Genomic DNA, 21,225 nt, shown 5'->3' with positions numbered 1-21,225 from the left:
TACATATTGCAGTGGAAACCGAATAATAAAGTAGTAAGACATTTCCAATTAAAAGTAATATCACTAACATATTTAATTGAAAATGAATACTATTTTACTTTTTATTAATTTTTTAGTTTATTAGTATTTTTTATTTTGATGGGATAATTGATAATTCCGCTATAATCATATAAGTTTGTAATTTAGTCGGTATTTTAGTTCGCACTAGTAGATTTCATTCAATTGTTATTCAATTTAATTAAATAATTGGAAGTTTCAGTTTATCTTAATTTCGACTGAATGACTGTAAATTTAAATTTAATTATCAATTGTTTAATCTTAAATTCAGTTTAATAATTGAAAATATAATTTGATTTTATATTTAATTGAGCAATTTGGTATTTCATTTAGTCTTGTATTCATTCAGATGAGTGAGATATCCAATCTATCTCAAATTCGACTACTGGTTCTATTGATCTTAAATTCAATTGTAAATTTGAGATTTTATTTATCCTTAACATGCATTATTTTTAAATTTTATTAATAATTTACAATGATGCAGTACATCATAATATAATAAATAAATATATAATACTATACATAATATCTTATGATATCAAACTGAACTATCATAATCCAAGTTCCTGTGTGATATTAATATTTACATTTATCTATGATCAAGTTAAACTCATTTAGTAATTGAATTACTTATTGTTATCATAAACTTGCACCGTTTTTATACTATTATTTATTGTTTAATTATATTTTTACGTATGTTTGTATATGTATTTATGTTTTAATTGTTTTAATTTAGTTTGTATATGTATTTATGTTTTAATTGTTTTAATTTTATGTACTGTTATTTATTTATTCATTATGTGAATTTGGTTTCGAATTTACATTCAATATTGTTAATATTAAATTTAATTCTTAAACCATATGTGTTTAATAAGTTAACTTTTTGGTGTATGTTGTAGCTTTAAGTTATACCTCGTGTTTAGAATCAATACAAAATATTAATCGATATCTCATATATGAATTGAAAAAAATTAAAATTTTGTCGATTAATAACAATATAGTACGTGTTTATAAAATAGTTTAAACATGTTATACCCTTCTATCATAAATAATACTCAGTCCATCCCTAAAAATTACTCCATCCGTTCCCCATAATATGGTCATATGATATGACACAAGAATTAAGATAAAATTTATAAAGTAAGAGAGAGGAAAATGGTAGTTAAGTAGCACTAGTGGATAATAAGACTCCATTAGTGTTAATATTTTAATGGTAGTGATATAAGTTGTAAATAACTTAATATATATGGATAATAAATAGAGATAACTTTCCATAAATGAAAATATCCATATTTTTATAGGACGGATGAAAATAGAATTAGTCTATTTTTAAGGAACATCCTAAAATAGCAAATGTGATCTATTTATAATGAACGGAGGGAGTAATTAATAGGAGTACTACATACCCTAATTTACAAAACTATATTCATATAACATACTTATATATCTATTTAATAATATTCAAATATAAAATTATAATAATCTTATGATATTTTATAAATAAGATTTTGAAGGTGTGATATAATCGAATAATAATAGTAGTAGTAGTAGTATCTAACGTGTTAATATCACTATTATTATTAACATTATTACTTTTATCATTCTTTTAAATTATATTCTGATCATTTGATTTATAAATCATCATTAATTCAAACTATATAAATTATCGTCCTTACTCCTTAGTCGTATTAATCTCCTTTATTTATAAAATATGGTCCAGATATTAATTTTGTATTATTGAAGAAAATCTAAAAGAATAAAGAGTCCTACATTAATGCAAAATATAGAGCTTTTAAAGGAAAGGGCTATCCTGTAAAATACTTATGCACTAACAACTAGGTTTAGTCTTTTAAAATATTTTAATAGTGTTTAAGTATTATTATACCCTTGTGTGGGTGGCCATAATGTGTCTACATAGCATTATTGTTATAAAAATATTACTACTTTATTTGTCTATGAAAAGCATGAACTATATATTTTCTTTTTATAGTTGAAAAGTATATGAATTTTTAAATTTTAAAAATTCAACTACATTGCTAATAATATGGACCTCACTCTCTACTAACACTACTTTTAATATAATTTTTCTATGTCCTTTTTACTTTTCCAACCATGCGTTAAAATTCGTGTCCAATCAAATTTTCATACTTTTTAGGGACAAAGTGATTAATATTTTATTTTTCTATTTATAATTATGATTGACTGGACATACTATTTCATGATTATATATCCAGACAATGGATTTTTACTCGTGTGCATGTTCATGTGCATGTGCGCGTGAGAGAGATGGTAGTAGATGTCAATTATTGTGACATAAAGTTGTTTGCAGTTTACAAGTGACATAGAGTTGTATATTTGAAATGGGAACTGGGTGAACAAATTGAAGGCAATAATTAATAAATGAAAAGGCAGGTGCCACACAATTCGGCTTCATTTTAAAAGCATGCAATATTATTAATATTTTTGCAATAAATGTCCGTGCAAGAAATGTATGCCTACTTCGGACTCCTAAATTATTTCGCATACCAAAATCTATTACTATATCTTTGTTTATTTTTTGACACATAGTACTATATTATTTCTTTTTTATTTTATCATCATTCAAAGTTCTTTTAAAAAAAAGAAGGGTGAAGCACACAGATGATAGATTTTATTTACTATACAAAACTTCTTTTTATTTACTACTTCTATGAGATAAACAAAAGAACCTATGAAACAGTGCAAGACAAATCAATATGCCTTATTTTGCGACATTATGGTCCGACATAAATTCATATTTCAAGCATTACCCTTTTTCCTTACAAAAGTATTGGTCTATATTTTATCACCTGAAAATTATAAAATAAAAGTGACCTACATTTTTGCTTGGAAAGTGGAAAGCATTATTGTTGCTCCATAAGTGTTAATACATCCATACAAGTGAGTGCCTGCTGTTATGAGAAGACACTAGAAAAGGGGTGAGTACATTAATAATGCATCACTAATTTGAAACAAGATTGCATTTTAATAGTCAATTCTATATAGAAGTGGGGCACCACCCATGTAAAATAGGAGAATCACATTGTCGTTGTCCAAATAGAGATTTGGAAATCTCAAGCTGGCCATGTTTTTCACATCTAAAACGTCAATTATCTTATATAAGTACATAGTTAAAGACCCACTTGCCAACAGGTAGAAGTTAGATCCATAGCAAGAAATAGTCCCAAAAGCTTATTTGCTAGGCTGATGAGTAGGTTTGGCGGTTAGACGGTGGTTAATCAGTCATCGAACTAAATAAATCGAGATTATCAATTAAACTAAAATTTTCAAATATTGCTCAATTTCAATCCGTGTATGCGAAAAAGTTTGGTTCTCAATTTTAAACCTTTTGATATGAGGAAAATGTAAGACAAAGTAACTCTTGCTAAAAGAACATTTTCATCTAGAGAATGTGTAAGACGAAGTACGTCTCTTGAATATTCAGTCTTAACATATACTAAAAGGGATGATTGACATTTAAGAGTTGAAACTAATATGGAAAAATAAAATATGATCGACAAAACGTTATTTCGGTTATATCGTCACCTTTTCATTAGCACTCAACATTATTTTGTCAAAAACTATATTGTTTTGTTATCATATCATATTTAATTGTGTCATATTAGTTTCAATTTTTGATATTGTGTGACAATTGAGAAAGAAACAAATTTTGTTTGATTTTATATTCCAATTTCAAGAGTGATAGGAAATGGCCCGAAATCAACGAGAAATCATGTAGGGAGTAATATAAATATTCCTATGTGGTATTCCCGAGCTGGGTGAACGGCCCAAGTCAATTCGACCCGTCTATAGAAACCTTTAATGGGCTCAAGCTCGATAGCCCGGCCCAATAATTAGGCAATTAAATTGGAAAGCAAAACAAAAAAAAAAAAAGAGGAATAATTACAAAAATTAGGAACGGAGTATTAGATAATAAACAATTAATCCCAGCATTTAAAACAGTGAAAACGATAGCGGTATAAAACAGAATTTGAAACTCGGAATATCCAAAATCGTACTACTGTCTTGCTCAATAATTCCTCTTCCTACATCTCCTGCAACACGCATACGCCCCAATTTCGCATTTTGATCATCTTCATGGAGAACACCAATGATAAGGCCGATTCCGGCAACACCAACAATCGCTGCAATCCCAGTGACGACAATGATAACCCTATCGCCGGAAATCGCCCCCGAAGAACTCCTTTCACCGACCTCAGTCAACTTGACGCCGATCTAGCACTTGCTCGTACTCTCCAGGAACAGGTAATTTTGTTTTCGCTTCCTTTTCTGCGTTACGGTAGCTTTATTTTGTTCTTTCCAGTTTTGTCGCCGTGCTTGATTTCTTGTAATTAGGGTTTTGATTTCTTACCCTAGCTAATTTACAAGTACGTAGCGTACCCGTAGCATCAGCTAGTTGTGTTTTCTGGTGAAAATATTCGTTTGAGAAACATTTAGATTCGGTGTTCGATATTTCCTTTATAATTCCCTGTTTTTGCACAGCATTTGGTAACGTAGTTCTTCACCCTTGCTGAATTGTTTCCTTATCAGTTTTATGGCAGTGATCGGTGGGATATTTTTGCATGTGATCCATTCTATTAATTTTGAAAATCAGTTGAAGCCTTGATTTTTTGAAACAGGAAAGAGCTTACATGATGTTGAGAATGGGAGTCGATGGTGGCAGTGATTATGGGAGTTGGGAAGCCGAGAGTTACGAGCATGACGATGCTAGTGAAGAGGATTACGAAGAGTCAGATGTTGAGGTGGGCGATGGTGAAGGACATGTATTTGACGAGCATGCTCATGCTAAAGGAGAAGATGATGACGACCAAGATGTTGAATTGGATCCATCTGCATTTTCTGACGATGAGGCATTTGCGAGAGCCATGCAAGATTCTGTAGATGAAGACATGGCAGCTAGATTGTTGGCCCTAGCTGGGATGAATGAAAGTGAGAGTCCAAGTTAATAGTTGTTTGGTTACTTGCTTGTTAATTAGTTCAACTGGGTATTAGAACTGTGTGATTACTGACATAGATTGAACTATTCCAATATGGATTGTTTGGCAAAGGTGAAGATGAAGAGGAAGAGGAAGAGGATCATGGTGGTGATTCTCAGGTATAATCTGATCTGCTTGTCATATATATGTCTTCGTATGACTGTAGTGTAGTTGTAGACCAGGGACGGGGAATATACTATATTTATGCTTCAACTGAGTTGAAGGTTATATCCATGTTTTACTGCTGATCCAGAAATCATGCTTTGAGTCTTTGAGTTTCTGTTATACATAATACGTATTTATCATCCTGTATGCTATTAAAACTGTAAGAAAGAGGGCATATGTTTCTGCCAACATGTTTCTGGAAATGCTTGTGGTTGAAACTTGAGAGCATATGCATCTTAACTTTAGAATCCTTCATGTAGTTAGCTACTTTGGCACTGTAGCACAGCTTGATGCAGTATCTCATCTGTTTATCTCTGTGCTTACACCTGGCCATCAGCACTGTTATTTCACTGGAACTGCAAATGCATATACTTAATTTGCTTGTGCCATGCCTAATCCTGTTACCAAATACCAATCCTTAGGATGCATGGGAGGAGGTTTACCCGGATGAACTATCATATGAGGTAACTTAGATTATGAATGTATTTTATATTTATTCTTGTAGCATACTTTACTTTCCATTTCATGGTTATCTTTGCGTCATACTGTTATAGGAGCTGCTTGCTCTGGGTGAAATCGTTGGAACAGAAAGCAGGGGCCTTTCTGCAGAGACGATTGCATCCTTGCCATCAATTAACTATAAATCACAAGGCAGCCAGGAAGTAATCAGTGATTCGTAAGTACTGTAAACTTGTTCTTTCAGACATAATTATTTGCCTATCACCACTAGTCCACCAGGGGTGCTCATTATGATTAATTCCTCAATGGAGCATATCATTATTATTTTCATCTTTTTAAATCAAAACTGAGATGAAATGGCCCTGATTTGTTGATTTTTTTCTAATTTTTCTTTCCATCTACACTGAACTGAAAAATGAAATTGTATATGGAGTATATATATACCAAATAAATTGCAATGATGCTGGTATGCTGACAGCATTTTATTGGTGGGTTTTCAGCTGTGTGATATGTAGGCTAGACTTTGAAGATGACGACATGTTGACACTTCTTTCTTGTAAACATTCCTACCATTCAGACTGCATTAACAATTGGTTACAAATAAACAAGGTATGTTCATGTTCTTATGCCACATTGCTTTAAGGGGAACATTCCTGACACACACGTGCCATGTGTGCGTGTATATTTACATATATGACTGGAAAGCACATGAAGAAAATATGCATCGTATGCAAATTTTTATTTCTATTTTCCCATGATATATGCCTGAAGCTGGACACTCCGATGCCCTAGGTTATGTATTCATATTTTTTGTTTCGCCGATCATTTTAGGCCACTGCTTCTGTTTTGTCATCTATTCAGTATGGTATACTTGTCAACCTACTCGGGCCTCAACAACTCTAATTAAGCACAGAGACACAGTTCATTGGCATTGTTGAGAAAAAACGAATCATAGATTTGTTCTGATGTTGATGACTCAGGTTCATGTCCCTTAAAACTAGAAACTTTTATCCAGTTGCATGCTTTTCCACCTCTAGGAGGATTCCGTCATCTATTTGGATACATGAATCATGAAATTATAAAGCTGATAACGAACATCACGCTAGTAGATCACTCTTTGAAAAGTTATACTTGGATGATTTGAACTGTGAGGAGAAATGATCATTGGTATATGACGTGCCGTTTGTGTAGGTCTGTCCTGTATGCAGTGCTGAAGTCTCGACTTCACGTATTAGCTAGCGGACTCTACGATGGTGATGGAGCTTTGCGAAACGTCGGAGCCATAGCCTCCAGGATGGTGAAGAGATGAGACATTCTGTAAAAAGATGGAAGCAAATACTCCCTCCCCCTCCGTCCCACATTTGGAGTCACTTATTGTTATGGCTCGGGTTTTAAGAAAGAGTTGAAGTGTGTAATAAATGAAGTGAGATGGTAGAGTGTGTAATAAATGAAGTGAGATGGTAAAGTTGGTTGAAGGTGGGTCCCTTTTTACTTTTAATTTTTGTTTTAGTTTATTTAAATATAAATAATGGCATTTTGATGTAATTTTGATGAATAATGAGGTAAAATTGAATGACCAAATATGGATAAAACTAAATGTGACTCTTAACTGGGACGGACTTTTATGGCAAAAAGTGACTCTTAATCTGGGACGGAGGGAGTAATTGATAGATGTTCCATTAATTTAAGAACAAATCCAACTGTATCAACTTTCATTCATTTTCTTGTACATGGATATATATGTAATATGATCATACAAAAAAAAAGGTTGAAACCCCAATCCTAAGGGCCCCACACATCTCGGTCCGGCAGTATTTGATATGATGACCTAAAACTTTGACGGATTACACTAAAAAGAGGTGCTCAATTGTGCATTTTTAATTTAGAACATTATTAAAATTCAAAGGTGGCAACTGAAACTGTTGTTATATAGCGAGGTATTCCATATCTGTTGAACTTCTGATTCAAATTTGTCGACCCTCAATTTGTCGTTTGTTACAAATTACCTACTTTACAAACTCTTATTTTTATGATAAACGGATATAGTTTAAATATAAGTAAGTTATTACCTTCTGTTATACTTATACAGAGATTAAATTAACTGCTACACACGTTACACGTATATTGTCGAGGGCAGGTCGTTTTCAGTGTGTTTTTCTTTAGCTAAACCACGATGTATGCTCATAAATTTTAAATTAATGCTTTGAATCGGTCAATTTGAATATCATGTTAGAATCGTTTTTTTAATCAATAATAACTAAGACTTAACTGCCCAATCAAATCTTCCTATATATGCAGATGATTTGATAATTAGGATATTAATTAGTACTAGTATTTGGAATTCATAAAACGATTTAATTAGTATCTTGCTTCTTGTGGACGTTCCCTTCGTAGTTTCTCTCCAATCATATATTACTAGTTAGTGCTACTACTACTTTATTATCTTACATTCATAGTCGTCAGCTTTGTATACAAGGATATTCTATTCTATCAATCAATTGAGGATTGGTATCACTATAGTACGAACTAATTCACGTCGTAAATAAGACATTATTATTATTATTATTATTATTATTATTATTATTAATTTTTAGAGATTTAAATTTCATTTTACTTTTTATGAGGTATTTGGTCAAAATGGGTAAAGAAAAATAAACGAAAAATAATTTTAATTTATTTCTTTTGGAGTTGTAAATAGTCACAGATTATTTACCTAAGTCATTTTGTGAAAAAAAGGTTGAACGAGTAAAATTTCAGTGTTTTTTACACACTGTCAGTCACAATTACGAAAAAAGTGAAAAAAAGAAAAGAAAAAAAGGAGTAAATAAATATGCAATTACTATTAGTAGAGCACACAAGTTAATTTATATTCGATGACTTAGGAAATTGTAGTGTTGTATTTCTCCAAATCCAAAGTCACGTCAGCTAGTCACAGTCTATTCATAATTAACCAATCCAACATTTAATTTGCAGAAAATAACCAAATCAAATTCCATACATTTCATTTTTCCCTAATTCAATAGGTTATAAAACCATTTGCACTACACCACGCACTCACACCGTTGTATATATGCAGTATAAAAACTAACAAACAAAAAAAGAAAAAAAGAAAAAAAAAACGTGGGGGCCAAAAATGTGTTGGTTTAAGCATACATATTAAGAAAAACCCTTCATGCATTTGCAGGCTGCAGCTTACATCTCCCCTCTCTCTTCTCTCGCTCTCTCCCATGGCTGCCGCCAAAAAGGAGAGAAAAAGAGGAAAGAGACGCAGCTTCCTCTGCTCCTTCGCTGCCTGCTTCGGTATTTCCAATAAAGTCTCCGCCGATCACAGCGACAGAAAATCACTCTCCGGCCGCCACTCGAGACCTGCTCCTCCTCCGGTCAACGATCAATATACCGCCGCGCCTCCGCCGGAGATCCTGAAGAGTAGAGAAATTGATGTCGTGGAACAAGATGAGGAGGAGAAGAAGATCGCATCTCCATCTCCAGATCAACTAATTACTACTAATAAGGTAACTAATCATCTCTTAATCTATCACAATTCACATAAAATTAATCACATCTGCAAAAATTTCAGATGCGCGAAAACAGAGACGAATTGAAATCGACAACCACGAGTTCGATAATAAAGCGGCCGGATAATAATCAACGCAAGCTGTCGCACTCGGTTTCTCTGCCGATTATACATCAGAGGAAGCAGAAAGCGGCGCCGGCTCCGGTTGACTCGACGGTTGGAGCGGTGATCGTATCGGTGACTCTGGTGGTGATGATAATTTGGGGGAAAGTGTGGGCGATTGTGTGCGCGGCAGCATGGTTTTACTTCGTGCCGCGATTTAGGCCGAAGATGGACGAATCGTACGCCGTTAAATTCAGAAGCGGTGAAAGCGACGGCGTTGATTTTGATTCGTGGGAGTATAAGAAAAGGGTTGTTTTGCAAGGTTTGCTCCATCGGAATCAACACCTATGACACTTGAATTTGATTTTGTTAGGTGGTGTGGTATATTTCATCTTTTACATTTTTGTCTTTGGTAGGGTGATTTTAATTTTGATCGAGCCTGTTTAAAATTGGGGGTGTTTGTTTATTTTATTTTTCTCAAGATAATTGTATACATTTTTTAATTTTACGAGTGTTTGTTTTAATATCGAATGTTTTTATAAGAACACGGAAATTATTTGGATGCTATGTTGTAAATTAGTAGTTACTATATGTATCGTGTATTTACCAATAATAAAGGTAGTTTAGGAATCACCGTCAACATTTTACCCTTCTCTTTGAGGCATAGAATGTTATCACTAAAATGAGAGAATTACAACAGGTTCAATTAGAGAATAGACAAAATTTGAGATACTTGTGATGGTCCCGTCCAGCTAGATGGAGGAGCTTATATTTGTTAAAATGGGTAATTGTTAATTTCGGTAAGTATGGTTCATTGCTTAATACTAATAGTAGTATGTGATTTTCACTTGTTTGAAATTTTAGTATTTTATATAAACGTGGTGATCATAGTAATATTTTTCTTTAATTTATTGCAAAATTAACACTTGCTATAATTTATTTGGTCACTATATAATTCACATTGCATGTCATAAGCAATTACACAACCTCAATATTAAGAGGTATTGGTGCCTCATATCACAATACTTTTCAAAATTTTAAATAGGATATATAATATCATAAACTTAAATAGTTGAAATTTTTCAACATCACGGAATTCGGCTACATCTCATTTGTCATAAAATCACATTAATTATTGTTACCATAAAAAAATGATGTTAATATGATTACAATGCCTCTAAAAACGAGGTTTGATTATCCATCTCATTTTAATGAAGCCAAATTTCATGGAAAAGATTAAATTTTAAAAATTTTACGATATTAGGCACCAATATCTATATTTTAAATTCAGTTAGTAATATATTTTTACCGTGTCAATTCTCTAGATGCGGAAACAAATGAGAGTGTTCCTTTTAGAGCCCATGGCCATGGGTGGTTTTATTAATATTATGTAAATTCATGTTTGTGTTAATTTTGGAGCAATGGGTTATGGGTGGTATATAAGTATATATACAATATCTTAAGTACAATATTAAATTGAAAAGTAGATTAAAAAACCTATGAATTAGTGGTCGATTTTTCTTTGTTGAAAAGATTAATGTTCGTACTTCGGCTAGCTAATTAGCAATTTATGTCGTGCTGGCCTAAATATAATTAGGCTATCCGTTTGTCCCCTATATTATCTTATACATCTAAATTTTTTATTTGATAACTAGAAAAAATTGTTTTTTATTATGCTATTGGATTTGGATACAATATTTGACTCTTCTGCAGATAGGAATTAACACACAAGTGCGCTAAATGAATACCGGGAGGCAAAATGACGTCATAATATCTACTAGTATTTCTCAATATAGATATAATACAATTTAATATAAACCAAAATATTTTTGGTAATAACAGACAATGCTCAATATTTCAACTTTTATAGTACTGAAAAATTGATTCCCTCGCCCCAAGTCTTCTGCAACCTGACCAGACAAAATAATGAGAGAATAAATCACTATAATATCCTTTTGGAGTTGAATATGAGCATCCACTTGGCGCATGCTGGCAAATTCCTTGAGTCGGCCGGCTTCATCGAGGGGTACCCCCTGTCGCACACTAGGGGTGGTTTAGGGTTTAGGGTTTAGGGTTGGCGGAACCCTAAACAACTCCCTGCGCATTCTGAAACGCCGCCGGAACATGTTGGCGGGAAACTGCGGGTTCTCTGAAAAGTAGTCGTCGTACAGCCGCTGATGTGCAGCTACGTGATCCCGATCAATCACTGCTCGGTGGTGGACAACTCGTGGAGGGCGAGGTATCGCCTGCTATTCCATACGCATGTACCGCTCCATCCCGCGGTTCATGTAGGCCTCCATAGCCTCGTTCATCCTCCGTCTCGTACTCCTCGAGGATCCCCACCACTACCGCTACCGCTACCACCAGCGTGATCCATCGCTCGATGATGCTCTTGAACAGAAAGTTAGAGATAGAGAGAAAACTTGTTAAAACAAGTGGTGCGAATGAAAATGAAACGAAAATCGCGTTTATATATGATTTAAAAAAAAAAATTAAAAATCGGAATTTGCCAACTGGCTGATCAAGCTAGCCGATCGGGCCGCCACAATGGCGGCCAGCCGATCGGCCAGCGGATCGGCTAGCGACGAGCGATCGGCCAGCCCACGCCGATGCGCTCGCCGATTTCGCGCTGGCCGGTCGCAATGGTTCGGCTAGCCGATCGGCTAGCGCGACGAAGCCGGTCGCTAGCCGACCATTGCGGATGCTCTAAATCTCATTTTGTTCCTCAAAGAAACGGTCCATATATATCAGAAACGTACAAGGAACCACCACAATGGATCACAATATTCTACTCCTACTACATAGTCAGAGGTGTCCACGGTTCAGGAACCGCCGATTACGGTTCGGAACCGCCGGTTTCGGTTTTGGAAATTGTTGAACCGGAACCGAACCGCAAGGGTGTTTCGCGGTTTCGGTTTTGGTTCCGAATCGACGGTTTTTCGGCGGTTTTTTATGGTTTTTCACGTTTCAAACCACCGTTTTTTTGCGGTTTCGGCTTGATTTCACAGTTTTTCGGTGGTTTTTCGCGGTTCCGGTTTGAAACCGCGTGGAACCTGCGGTTCTGGCACGGTTTCGGTTCGAAAATATTTGAATCTGAACCGAACCATGGTTCAAAAATCGACGGTTTCGGTTCAGGTAAATTTTCACGGTTTCGATTCGAAACCATAACCGACGGTTACGGTTTCGATTTTAACCGCCGGTTCGATAAACCTTGGGCAGGTCTATATACATAGTTGTGATGGGTAACTTCTGAAGATAAGTTAATGAATCATTTGGTGAGATTTATTCACTTGAAGAAAAAACCACTCACATGTACACATTTTTCAACTCCAAGTTAAATGTTTTATGGTTTATGTGTCGTCAAATAAATATGCAACCACGTGAACCTATTTTATTATGTAAAATTAGGGGATCCAGGGGCCGGCTTTGAATTAATTGCTACCTAATCGCTTGGTTTAGGATAGGGCTAAAGAGTGGATAATGAATTTAAATGTAACAGCTAGCCTAGTGTGTTAATTATTCTTAATTGTTGGCCATAAAAAATGAAAACAAATCGACAGACAATTCAAATTAAATTAATATACCTGAATGTAATGCTAACAGAATCAAAATGGATTTGGTGGGTATTAGTATAATATTTGTTTATATTTATATATTTGCTAGTGTGCCACAAACAATGAGCATTTGATTGTATATATAATTGTGACAACAACTACTGATTGAACATGGAGACAAGTACCCATGTCTATAGACAGTTGATCCTATTTAATTACAGTTATTACGTGTTGCATCACTTTTAAAGTTGTGGCGATGCATGTTGATTCAATAAGCCCAGCAAATTTAAGTTTGAAATTTTTAGATTTTACTAATTATTTACTTCAGTTGGGTTTAGAATTTATGCTCTATAATAGTGGATAATAGTATAATTTAAAAACTTCATAAACATTTATATATAGAACTAGAGAATTCAAATAAGCACATATTGTTTGGGATACGTACGTGTGTATAAAAGAATAGTTTACATCTTATTTATTGGTCATTTAACAAAATACGTTTATTTAGGGTTTTAATTCTAATTTATTTAAATGGCATGACATTTATTGCAAAATCAATGATACATCATATCTTTGTGCGACTCAATAAATATCAATCAAATTAACGAAATTCAATCGGAATAAATAAACTACTACTACAAACCTAAATCCAATGAGGATGAAGATAAAATTGGGCTGTATTATAGGCTTTCAGCCCACTAATCAGACCCATGGAATTCTTAAGGCTTGATTGGACGGTTGAAAAAAAAAGAATATCAGTTTTTCCTGTCTTTTAAATTTTGTTTGGTTTCACATAAAATTACATAGAGGATTTGGAAAAATGTAGCTGTCCCGCAACTTTTCAGGACTGAAAACTAGATTTCAAGATAAAATTTTCCTACAAGAAAGATGAGAAATTTTACTCTCCCATAATACAACAAAAGTACATGGGACTGTTTCTTTCCCATTCAAGCAAAGACATATGGACGAGTAGAGGAATCGATGCAGTTAGGGTCCGGATAGTGAGTGACTCAAAGTCGGAGAAGGATCTCTGACAGTGAGGCACCTGAAAAGGAGGAGGAGCCTCCTCATTATTGAATTATTTATTAAGGACAATGTGTGAAAAAAATTATAAATTGATGCTACGGTGGTCTTTTCACTATATCAATTTGGCGTTTACTAGAGTTTAAATGTGTCAAAGCCAAATACCAATCATTAAATTTGTTTCTTATCCATAAACACGAGATTGACAACTTTTATGTCATTTCCACTATTTTTTCCATCCAACCAAACAATCACACCCTTGATTTCTAAGTTGTTATGTTATATTTTAACTTTTTAATTATTTGTAATTAAAAAGTACTACTAGCAAAAATATGAACAGAAGAAAACAGGTTACAAAAATAGAGAGGAGAGAGATAAGTGGGAAAAGAGAGTTGCACTATAATTTATTTGCAAACTTGATTTTCTTCCTTAACATTAGAGGAAGGAAATATAAAATGAGAAAAATCAAGTCAAAAGGGAAGAGAAGGAAGTTTATTGTTTTTGAGAAAATGATTAAGCATTTGCAACGCCTGCCTCGGCTTAAATGTGGGAACTTGATGCCCTGCTCCTCTCAATGTCACAAACATCAACCCTTCATACTCCACCGTCCATCCTCCCACCTTAATATGTAGTAATACAAATACATTAACATTTCAAGTAGTTATGACATTTGGAATTATTATATATGCTACCTGCTTATTGTTCGTGAACCAAGGAGTCCAGTCTTGTTGGATATGCAATTTTAACTTTCGCAAAGCATATCTCGTTGATGTTACTGGAACCCTACCGTCTGTATCTCCACTTTAACATAATTACATACACAAATTAGTCTTTCAGATCAAGCAAATGAAATTAAAGCTACTAATTGATTAGCAAACTACCTATATACCCAAACTCTTAGATTTGAGGTGATGATTCTTTTTATAGTTGGGAGTATAGAAGTGATGCCTTCGTCTTTATATTCGAGGATATCACTGCATTGTGCATAATCATTCTTGTATGAAATTTCATAATATAATAAAACCAATAAAACTAAAGTTGATCATACCTGCAATGTACCCATTCATAAGGGATTTTTGTGACATTAGCATGTAGAGCTTGTTGAACATCTCGCCTATTGAAATAGTCCTTAGTATATACCGAAGCACATGGATCGTACCCTGCTAACGCCCTTCCGTGAATTCCCTTCTTCAAATAAAATTCATAAAAGAATAATAAGTTTTACCTTATAAGGTCGAACCAAGTTAGTGGAGCATGGGACTTACAATGTGGGATATATACTTTGGAACACCTTCCTTAAAATGCGAGTAAGGTTCGGAAATGGTAGTGTAATTGCTATCGACGCAATTTGGAGTGTACAAACTGTACATATCTATGATTTTATAAACCTCAAAGTATTTATCAAGAGCGTTGTTGCAATCGCTCGACACATTTTCCAATTTGAAGTTGCATTTTTTCTTGATTTCTTCGTATAGTTTGTCAGATATAACTGCATGATGCCAAGCATAGTCAATCAAGCCCTTTTGGTCTGTTTCAGAGTCGATTGCTGCATTCCCGATCTATTACATGTAGTCAGATTAGTTAACTTATAATGCTAATAACTAATTGAAGATGATGAAATAATTAAATCTTACCATGATGCCTTTCAGATTAATATGATCGTCTTCCGATGCTATTTTGTTTTTCTCTATTATTAACTCAGCAAGCTGAGGGACATAGTGTCCTGAACATTTTCAAATATATAAACAATTATTTTTAATGTACTAATAATTTCCTTATAGTAAAACTAAAAATAATAAATAATATGATTTTAATTAAGGTAGCTACCTGCATAGCTTTCCCCAGCAATGTAGAATTCATGAGATTTAAATTGCGGAAACCTTCGAAACCAGCCCAACAGAAAATTGTATGAATCCAAAGCTGATTACATAAAAAACATCAAGTCGATGTTAAATTACCATAAAATAAATACTCCCCCTCTTCCCTAAAGAGTATGCACTATTCTTTTTTCGTGCGTCCCCAAAGAGTACGAACTTTCAATTTTGGAAACTCTCTTCTCTCTAATGAGGAGGGACTAACATTACTTAAAAAACTTTCTCTATCTATCTCTCTCTTACTTTACCAATAATGCATTAAAACCTGTGAACCCAAAGTTCATACTCTTTGAGGACGGAGGAGTATATGTAATCATATAGAGCATGAAACATTATTTTAAATCATAATTAGAAACCTATTTTAGCTGAAACAACAAATATAGATGAAATATAGGAGAATGGTAAAATGAATTTAATATTACCAGTAATAGTGTCACCAATGTGCTCCTTTAAGTCACTACTTGTGTTTGTGTACGAGAATCCAACACCAACAGGGGATTCTAGGAATATTAAGTTGGCCGCTGCGTCATAAAATAATATTCATATGTAGATTAAATAATAGTAATTATTATCATTCACAGTTTAATAGTATAAAATAAGTAGTTAGGAAACTATTTGAAATTATTATAGAACTACTACCTTTGTTCCATGAGTTTTTGTTAAATTTAAGCTTTGGTTTCCCTTTCTGGGGAAAGAAAGGTCCCAACTCTTCTGATAGCCCATATCCGATTGACGAGCATCCTGGACCTGAAATTACAAATTCAATTAATCATTGTACTATTAAAATAAATATCCTACCTTATAATTTAGTGCAAGTGCAGTAGAAATTAAGTCAAAATTGTATTATAGGTGGGCGCAGAGAATATTTGAGCTGTCAAAATATATCTGATTTGACTCAACGGGTCGAGTTTAATTTTAATTCGAATTGAGTTTTATGAATTTTAGCCCAGTAGAACCATGTAGGCGAGCGGCGAGCTAACCTGGTCTGAACGGTTACTCCAACTCGGAGAGTAGACCTAGTTGTTGCTTCAACAACTCTAGGAAGTACTAGTACACATACATATATATGACGATTACATCCTAAAACAATTGGAGATAGGAGGGTCCATGAGATTTATATAGTGATTTTAGTTATCTCTTTAGACTGATATGGAACAGTTATATTATAGTTTTAATTGCCAACGATATACATGTATATAACAAATATGCGATGGTCTTTTCACATCTGCCTCAAGAATCTTTAAGTATTGCCAAAATTTGTAGTTACTATAGAGAATGCACCTAATAAAACAATCACACAATCTATAGAACAACTTGGTAGATATTTTGGATTTAAAGTGGAATTTAAACCACACATTACACATATGCTCCTTTTCTTTTCCTTAAACACAAGTTGCATGTGGACGTGATGGTATGGCATAACATGGGCCAAATTATGAGACATGGTTTTAAATAAAAGATGGGGCAATGTATATTCATTTATTGCAAAACCCCTCAATGTTGGATATACGACTCTAACTTTCCGCCTACCGTCATGGTCGAGTTTCTTTCATAATTAACATACATGTCTAGTACCACATAAATAAATAAATAACTCTTCTTTTTTTTTCTAAAAAAAAATATCTTTCATGGATGGATTATTAGTTAATTACAAAAATATGAAAGACAAACAAATCACGAGTCATGTGATACCACATATATAGAGGGTTTGGCTAAGTATATCAACTATGTGCAATAATTGATAGGATGTGTAACACGTGTTTAGCTTATTTTAGTAAAATAAATTGAGAGATATCTTGTTTGCTCTAGATTAATAAAATGTTACTACTATTATATTACGTATAATATAACCGTGACACCGATAGCTTTTCCTAAACGTGGTAAAAAATTAAAGTTCTTTGCTTCTAGCGTTTTTATTATTGTAATGCTTCAATTCAAAATTAGATTAATGTAGTGCTCCATATTTTAATAATCAAAGATGTGCTAACTTGATTTCGTAATAACTTATCTTGATATAGTTTGTTAGTATAAAAAATAGTCGTTAGAGTCACCAGGCTTACTAAATATCAAATGGCTGTTGATCCTAGATGACTCTTCTATTTTAGACTCATCTATCATACCAAACGGAACCTAAATATAATAATCTTTTGATAGGACATTTAAATTTATTTCATCCAATTCTTAGATTTATACGTATTGTTGGAATAAAAAGAATGACGTGTGAAAGGTAGAATAACTCAATAGGGTCCAAACTACATGTAAATGTGGTGTGGACCATTTTCATAACTATACAATTTGACTATAATATATTGGTCCAACTGATGTATAAGTTTCCTTGTATTTTCTTTTTGTTACTCTCTCCAAATGAATAATGCAAGCTTGGCCCATGAGCCTCACCTACATATTCTCCTAATTTAATGGAGTACAAATAGATTCTTAATTAAATAACTTTGTATGCTAGTACTAGTTAATTATTTAGCATAGAAATGAACTAAAAACTAAAAGTTGAATAAAAATCAATCAGTGCGTGTGTGTGTGTTTGTGAAAATGTAAGTGTAATACCTCCATTGAGCCACAAGACGAGAGGTTTCTTCTGAGGATTTTTGGTGGCTTCAAAAAACCAATAAAACAGTGCTCTTCCGTGGCTCTCGTTGACGGTGACGTACCCTGCATAGTGCTCGAAGCTCACCGGTGGCTGCCCGGGCAGCCCCGACACTCGGTCGGCCTCCTGCTCCGGCGTCCTCCCGTGACTTGCCACCGCCGCAACCGCCGCCATTATTAACAGAATCGCTTGATGCATCGCCTTCTGCATCTCTCTCTGTTTGTGTGATGTGATGAGATTTTTTGTTAGTTAAGGACTAGGTGGAGTCTAAGTATTGGTGAACATGTTGTATTTATATTTGTGGGAGAGGAAAGATGCATGTTGAAAGCAACCAATGGACAACTAATTAAATAGGTTGTCATGCTCTTCAATTCATAATTTTAATATACTACTACTACAATATTTCCATGTACTCCCATCCCGTACCCAAAATTTATCACTATTTGACCCGACATAGATTTAAAAAAATAATAGAAAATAAATTGAAATATAAGTGTAATGTGTGTTCTATTTTTATATACTTAGGATGTGTTTGAATTGGTAGCTAGATGGAGACATTTAAAGTGCATTAAATGGCCAATCTAGTGTTTGATTTGTTGGTTAAATCTCATGTGTGGTCGTTCAATGGGCAAGGACCTGTTTAATTAAGGCTGGAAAATTATCGTTTTATTATCATGAAAACTTCGGTGATAATAATCTATACAACAGTATTTCAATCTTAAATTATCTGGAATTACTAATATAGCCTTCAGTCTTAGAAATATAGAAAAAATAAGAGGATAGTTTTTGAATTTCCTACTATTATGTGACTTCAAATAACAAATCAAACATGTGCTGTTAAGGACTATCGACAACATGTCATTAATTCAAACACCACAAATAAAAATGGGAATCAAGAAAAGTATTATTGCAAAATGGTTGTGTTTTATCTAAATGAAACACATCTTTAGTTTTATATTAATAAAATGTGAGTTTGAATGAGTTATCAGAATGTGGGATTCATATAAAAAATAGTAAAAATAAATAAAAGATGATAAATTTTTATGAACGAATAAATATAGAAATATGTGACAAATTTTTAGTAACGATGGGTGTAATATTTATTAAATGGTTGGTATTAATTTTATTCTCTTTTTATTCTCTTCTTATACATGGCGCCGCCTAGATAAAATAATGCATATACTTGATTTTATGATTTACGCTTAGTTTTCAAAGTATAAATTATATCTTATATATATGACGTAATTGATGACGTATAGTTCACAAGTTAAGTGAAAAGGATTGAAAGAAATTACAAGTAATATATATGAAGAATGTGGATTATAATATAATGCCAAACGATGATGAACAGAAATGATAGGGACTTACTTGGAATGATGGGAAAGGGCAGTTTTCAACTTTCAGAATCTTAAGCTTCACTGCGAAGAATTATACTCTCAAAGCTTTATCATGGACTACTTATTTTAATACTACTATTTGCTAATACGTTATCATATATATATTGGTTGGCCGTAATTAGTCTTCAGTCAATTGCTTTGCTTTTAAAATTCTGACCTCAATTACATGATTATACTTGGGACTTTTTATTACATCAATTGAATCTCAGACAATTTAATGGAGTAGTAATTACTAATTACTTTCATCCCTTAATTTTCAAAACCAAATCTTTGAACATTCCTAAACTTGCACTCTTTTTATTGACTATCACGTGATATGAGTCATATCATTATGATCTGTAACTGTAAGGCAATATTCTCTCTTCAATACTTGGATTATGCTTTTTTGTAACGACCAGAATTTTTCCAAATTGATATTAGTGAATAGTGATAATAATATTTTCATTCCATTTTTTGTTGATTTAGTGATAATAATAATTTTCATATCTGGAATGACCAAGTATTAAATATCCATTAAATAAGAAATTAAAAATCACTAACACGGAAAATCAAATTTTGCAGAAGTAATACAGTAATATTGTGTCCTTTAATTAGTTAAATGCTGGGCTAAACAACTAAAAGGCTCGTCATTTTCATTTCAATTGGGCCTTTTAAAAGGGGTAGACTAAACCAAAGTGTTGGTAAAGGCCCAACATAATCAGATTTTTTTTTTTTTTCAATTTCTTCAAGTCTAGTATTCAAGCGTCAGATTCGGACCATTTATTTTATGAAAAATATAAAAAAAAAATATTGTTTTTCATTATTCAAAATTTAGATATCAATTTCTAATTTATCAAACATCGTATAATTGTTGAATATTCGCTCAAAGGTGATAAATTGTGACATAAATCGGTGACAATTGACGAAGATGATGATGGGTTTTGAGCAATGATACATGGGTATCTCACAAATCGTTAGAACAATGATACATGGGTTCTAATAACACGTTTAACATATCTATGGACTATGAGGGGTTTTTTTGGGATGATGGAATGGAATAAGAAGAAAATGGGGATGAAAATGAAATAAGGATTCCATTACATTCTTGTATTTGGTAAGTTCAAGGAAAACAAATGGATTGAAATTGTTATTCCTTGATTAAAAAATTTTCAATTTTTAATTTTTAATTAGGTCAAATTAATTTTTTTTGATATAATTTGGTACTATAGAAATATTGAACATTTTGAATTACTTTATCAAAATAAAAAAATTCTCGTATGAATAAATATTGAATATTGTGTGTAGCATTAGGAATTTTTTTTCAATCATTTGAAATTCCAAAATTACTATATAAAATTTTAAAAATTTAAATTAAGATGATATTGAAATGAAATATTATATAATATGTAATATAATTTGGTTAAAATTTAAAATAAGAAAAAAAGAGAATGAAAATGGAATGGTCATTCCTTAGCTAAATGGAA

The 21,225-nt window shown here is 33.0% G+C and overlaps 3 protein-coding genes across 4 annotated transcripts; 2 read left to right on the top strand and 1 right to left on the bottom strand.

The window, feature by feature from the left end:
• The first annotated feature begins 4,071 nt into the window (after nucleotides 1-4,071).
• On the top strand, nucleotides 4,072-7,166 carry LOC125204037 (E3 ubiquitin ligase BIG BROTHER-related-like). Its single transcript, XM_048102578.1, has 7 exons — nucleotides 4,072-4,341; nucleotides 4,716-5,025; nucleotides 5,145-5,191; nucleotides 5,660-5,701; nucleotides 5,792-5,913; nucleotides 6,197-6,305; nucleotides 6,888-7,166. Exons 1-7 carry the CDS (start codon nucleotides 4,174-4,176, stop codon nucleotides 6,933-6,935), a joined length of 846 nt encoding a protein of 281 aa, XP_047958535.1. The 5' UTR covers nucleotides 4,072-4,173; the 3' UTR covers nucleotides 6,936-7,166.
• A 1,571-nt stretch (nucleotides 7,167-8,737) lies between these two features.
• On the top strand, nucleotides 8,738-9,874 carry LOC125204375 (uncharacterized protein At5g23160-like). Its single transcript, XM_048103028.1, has 2 exons — nucleotides 8,738-9,208; nucleotides 9,274-9,874. Exons 1-2 carry the CDS (start codon nucleotides 8,924-8,926, stop codon nucleotides 9,661-9,663), a joined length of 675 nt encoding a protein of 224 aa, XP_047958985.1. The 5' UTR covers nucleotides 8,738-8,923; the 3' UTR covers nucleotides 9,664-9,874.
• Nucleotides 9,875-14,264: 4,390 nt separating this feature from the next.
• On the bottom strand, nucleotides 14,265-18,657 carry LOC125203951 (serine carboxypeptidase-like 34). Of its 2 annotated transcripts, none has more exons than XM_048102478.1 (10): nucleotides 18,326-18,657; nucleotides 16,403-16,510; nucleotides 16,186-16,284; nucleotides 15,717-15,809; nucleotides 15,524-15,612; nucleotides 15,155-15,448; nucleotides 14,938-15,074; nucleotides 14,771-14,863; nucleotides 14,582-14,690; nucleotides 14,265-14,509 (listed from the first exon to the last, which is right to left on the bottom strand). In XM_048102478.1, exons 1-10 carry the CDS (start codon nucleotides 18,573-18,575, stop codon nucleotides 14,360-14,362), a joined length of 1,422 nt encoding a protein of 473 aa, XP_047958435.1. In that variant the 5' UTR covers nucleotides 18,576-18,657; the 3' UTR covers nucleotides 14,265-14,359. The 2 variants fall into 2 exon arrangements, with proteins under 2 accessions (XP_047958435.1, XP_047958434.1); XM_048102477.1 differs by having other exon boundaries at nucleotides 14,938-15,077; nucleotides 18,326-18,655.
• Between the last annotated feature and the right edge of the window lie 2,568 nt (nucleotides 18,658-21,225).

The sequence above is a fragment of the Salvia hispanica genome, chromosome 2, assembly GCF_023119035.1.
Source record: "Salvia hispanica cultivar TCC Black 2014 chromosome 2, UniMelb_Shisp_WGS_1.0, whole genome shotgun sequence".
In the NCBI taxonomy this organism is placed as follows: domain Eukaryota; kingdom Viridiplantae; phylum Streptophyta; class Magnoliopsida; order Lamiales; family Lamiaceae; genus Salvia; species Salvia hispanica.
This window is presented reverse-complemented; position numbering and strand designations above follow the sequence as displayed.

Coding starts and splice junctions, on each gene's coding strand:
- LOC125204037 (XM_048102578.1), top strand. CDS start 4,174: ATGGAGAACACCAATGATAAGGCCGATTCCGGCAACACCAACAATCGC. Junction 4,342..4,715: donor CTCGTACTCTCCAGGAACAG/GTAATTTTGTTT, acceptor TTTTTGAAACAG/GAAAGAGCTTACATGATGTT. Junction 5,914..6,196: donor CAGGAAGTAATCAGTGATTC/GTAAGTACTGTA, acceptor GTGGGTTTTCAG/CTGTGTGATATGTAGGCTAG.
- LOC125204375 (XM_048103028.1), top strand. CDS start 8,924: ATGGCTGCCGCCAAAAAGGAGAGAAAAAGAGGAAAGAGACGCAGCTTC. Junction 9,209..9,273: donor AACTAATTACTACTAATAAG/GTAACTAATCAT, acceptor CAAAAATTTCAG/ATGCGCGAAAACAGAGACGA.
- LOC125203951 (XM_048102477.1), bottom strand. CDS start 18,575: ATGCAGAAGGCGATGCATCAAGCGATTCTGTTAATAATGGCGGCGGTT. Junction 15,810..16,185: donor CATTGGTGACACTATTACTG/GTAATATTAAAT, acceptor TTATGTAATCAG/CTTTGGATTCATACAATTTT. Junction 14,510..14,581: donor GGTTCACGAACAATAAGCAG/GTAGCATATATA, acceptor CTACATATTAAG/GTGGGAGGATGGACGGTGGA.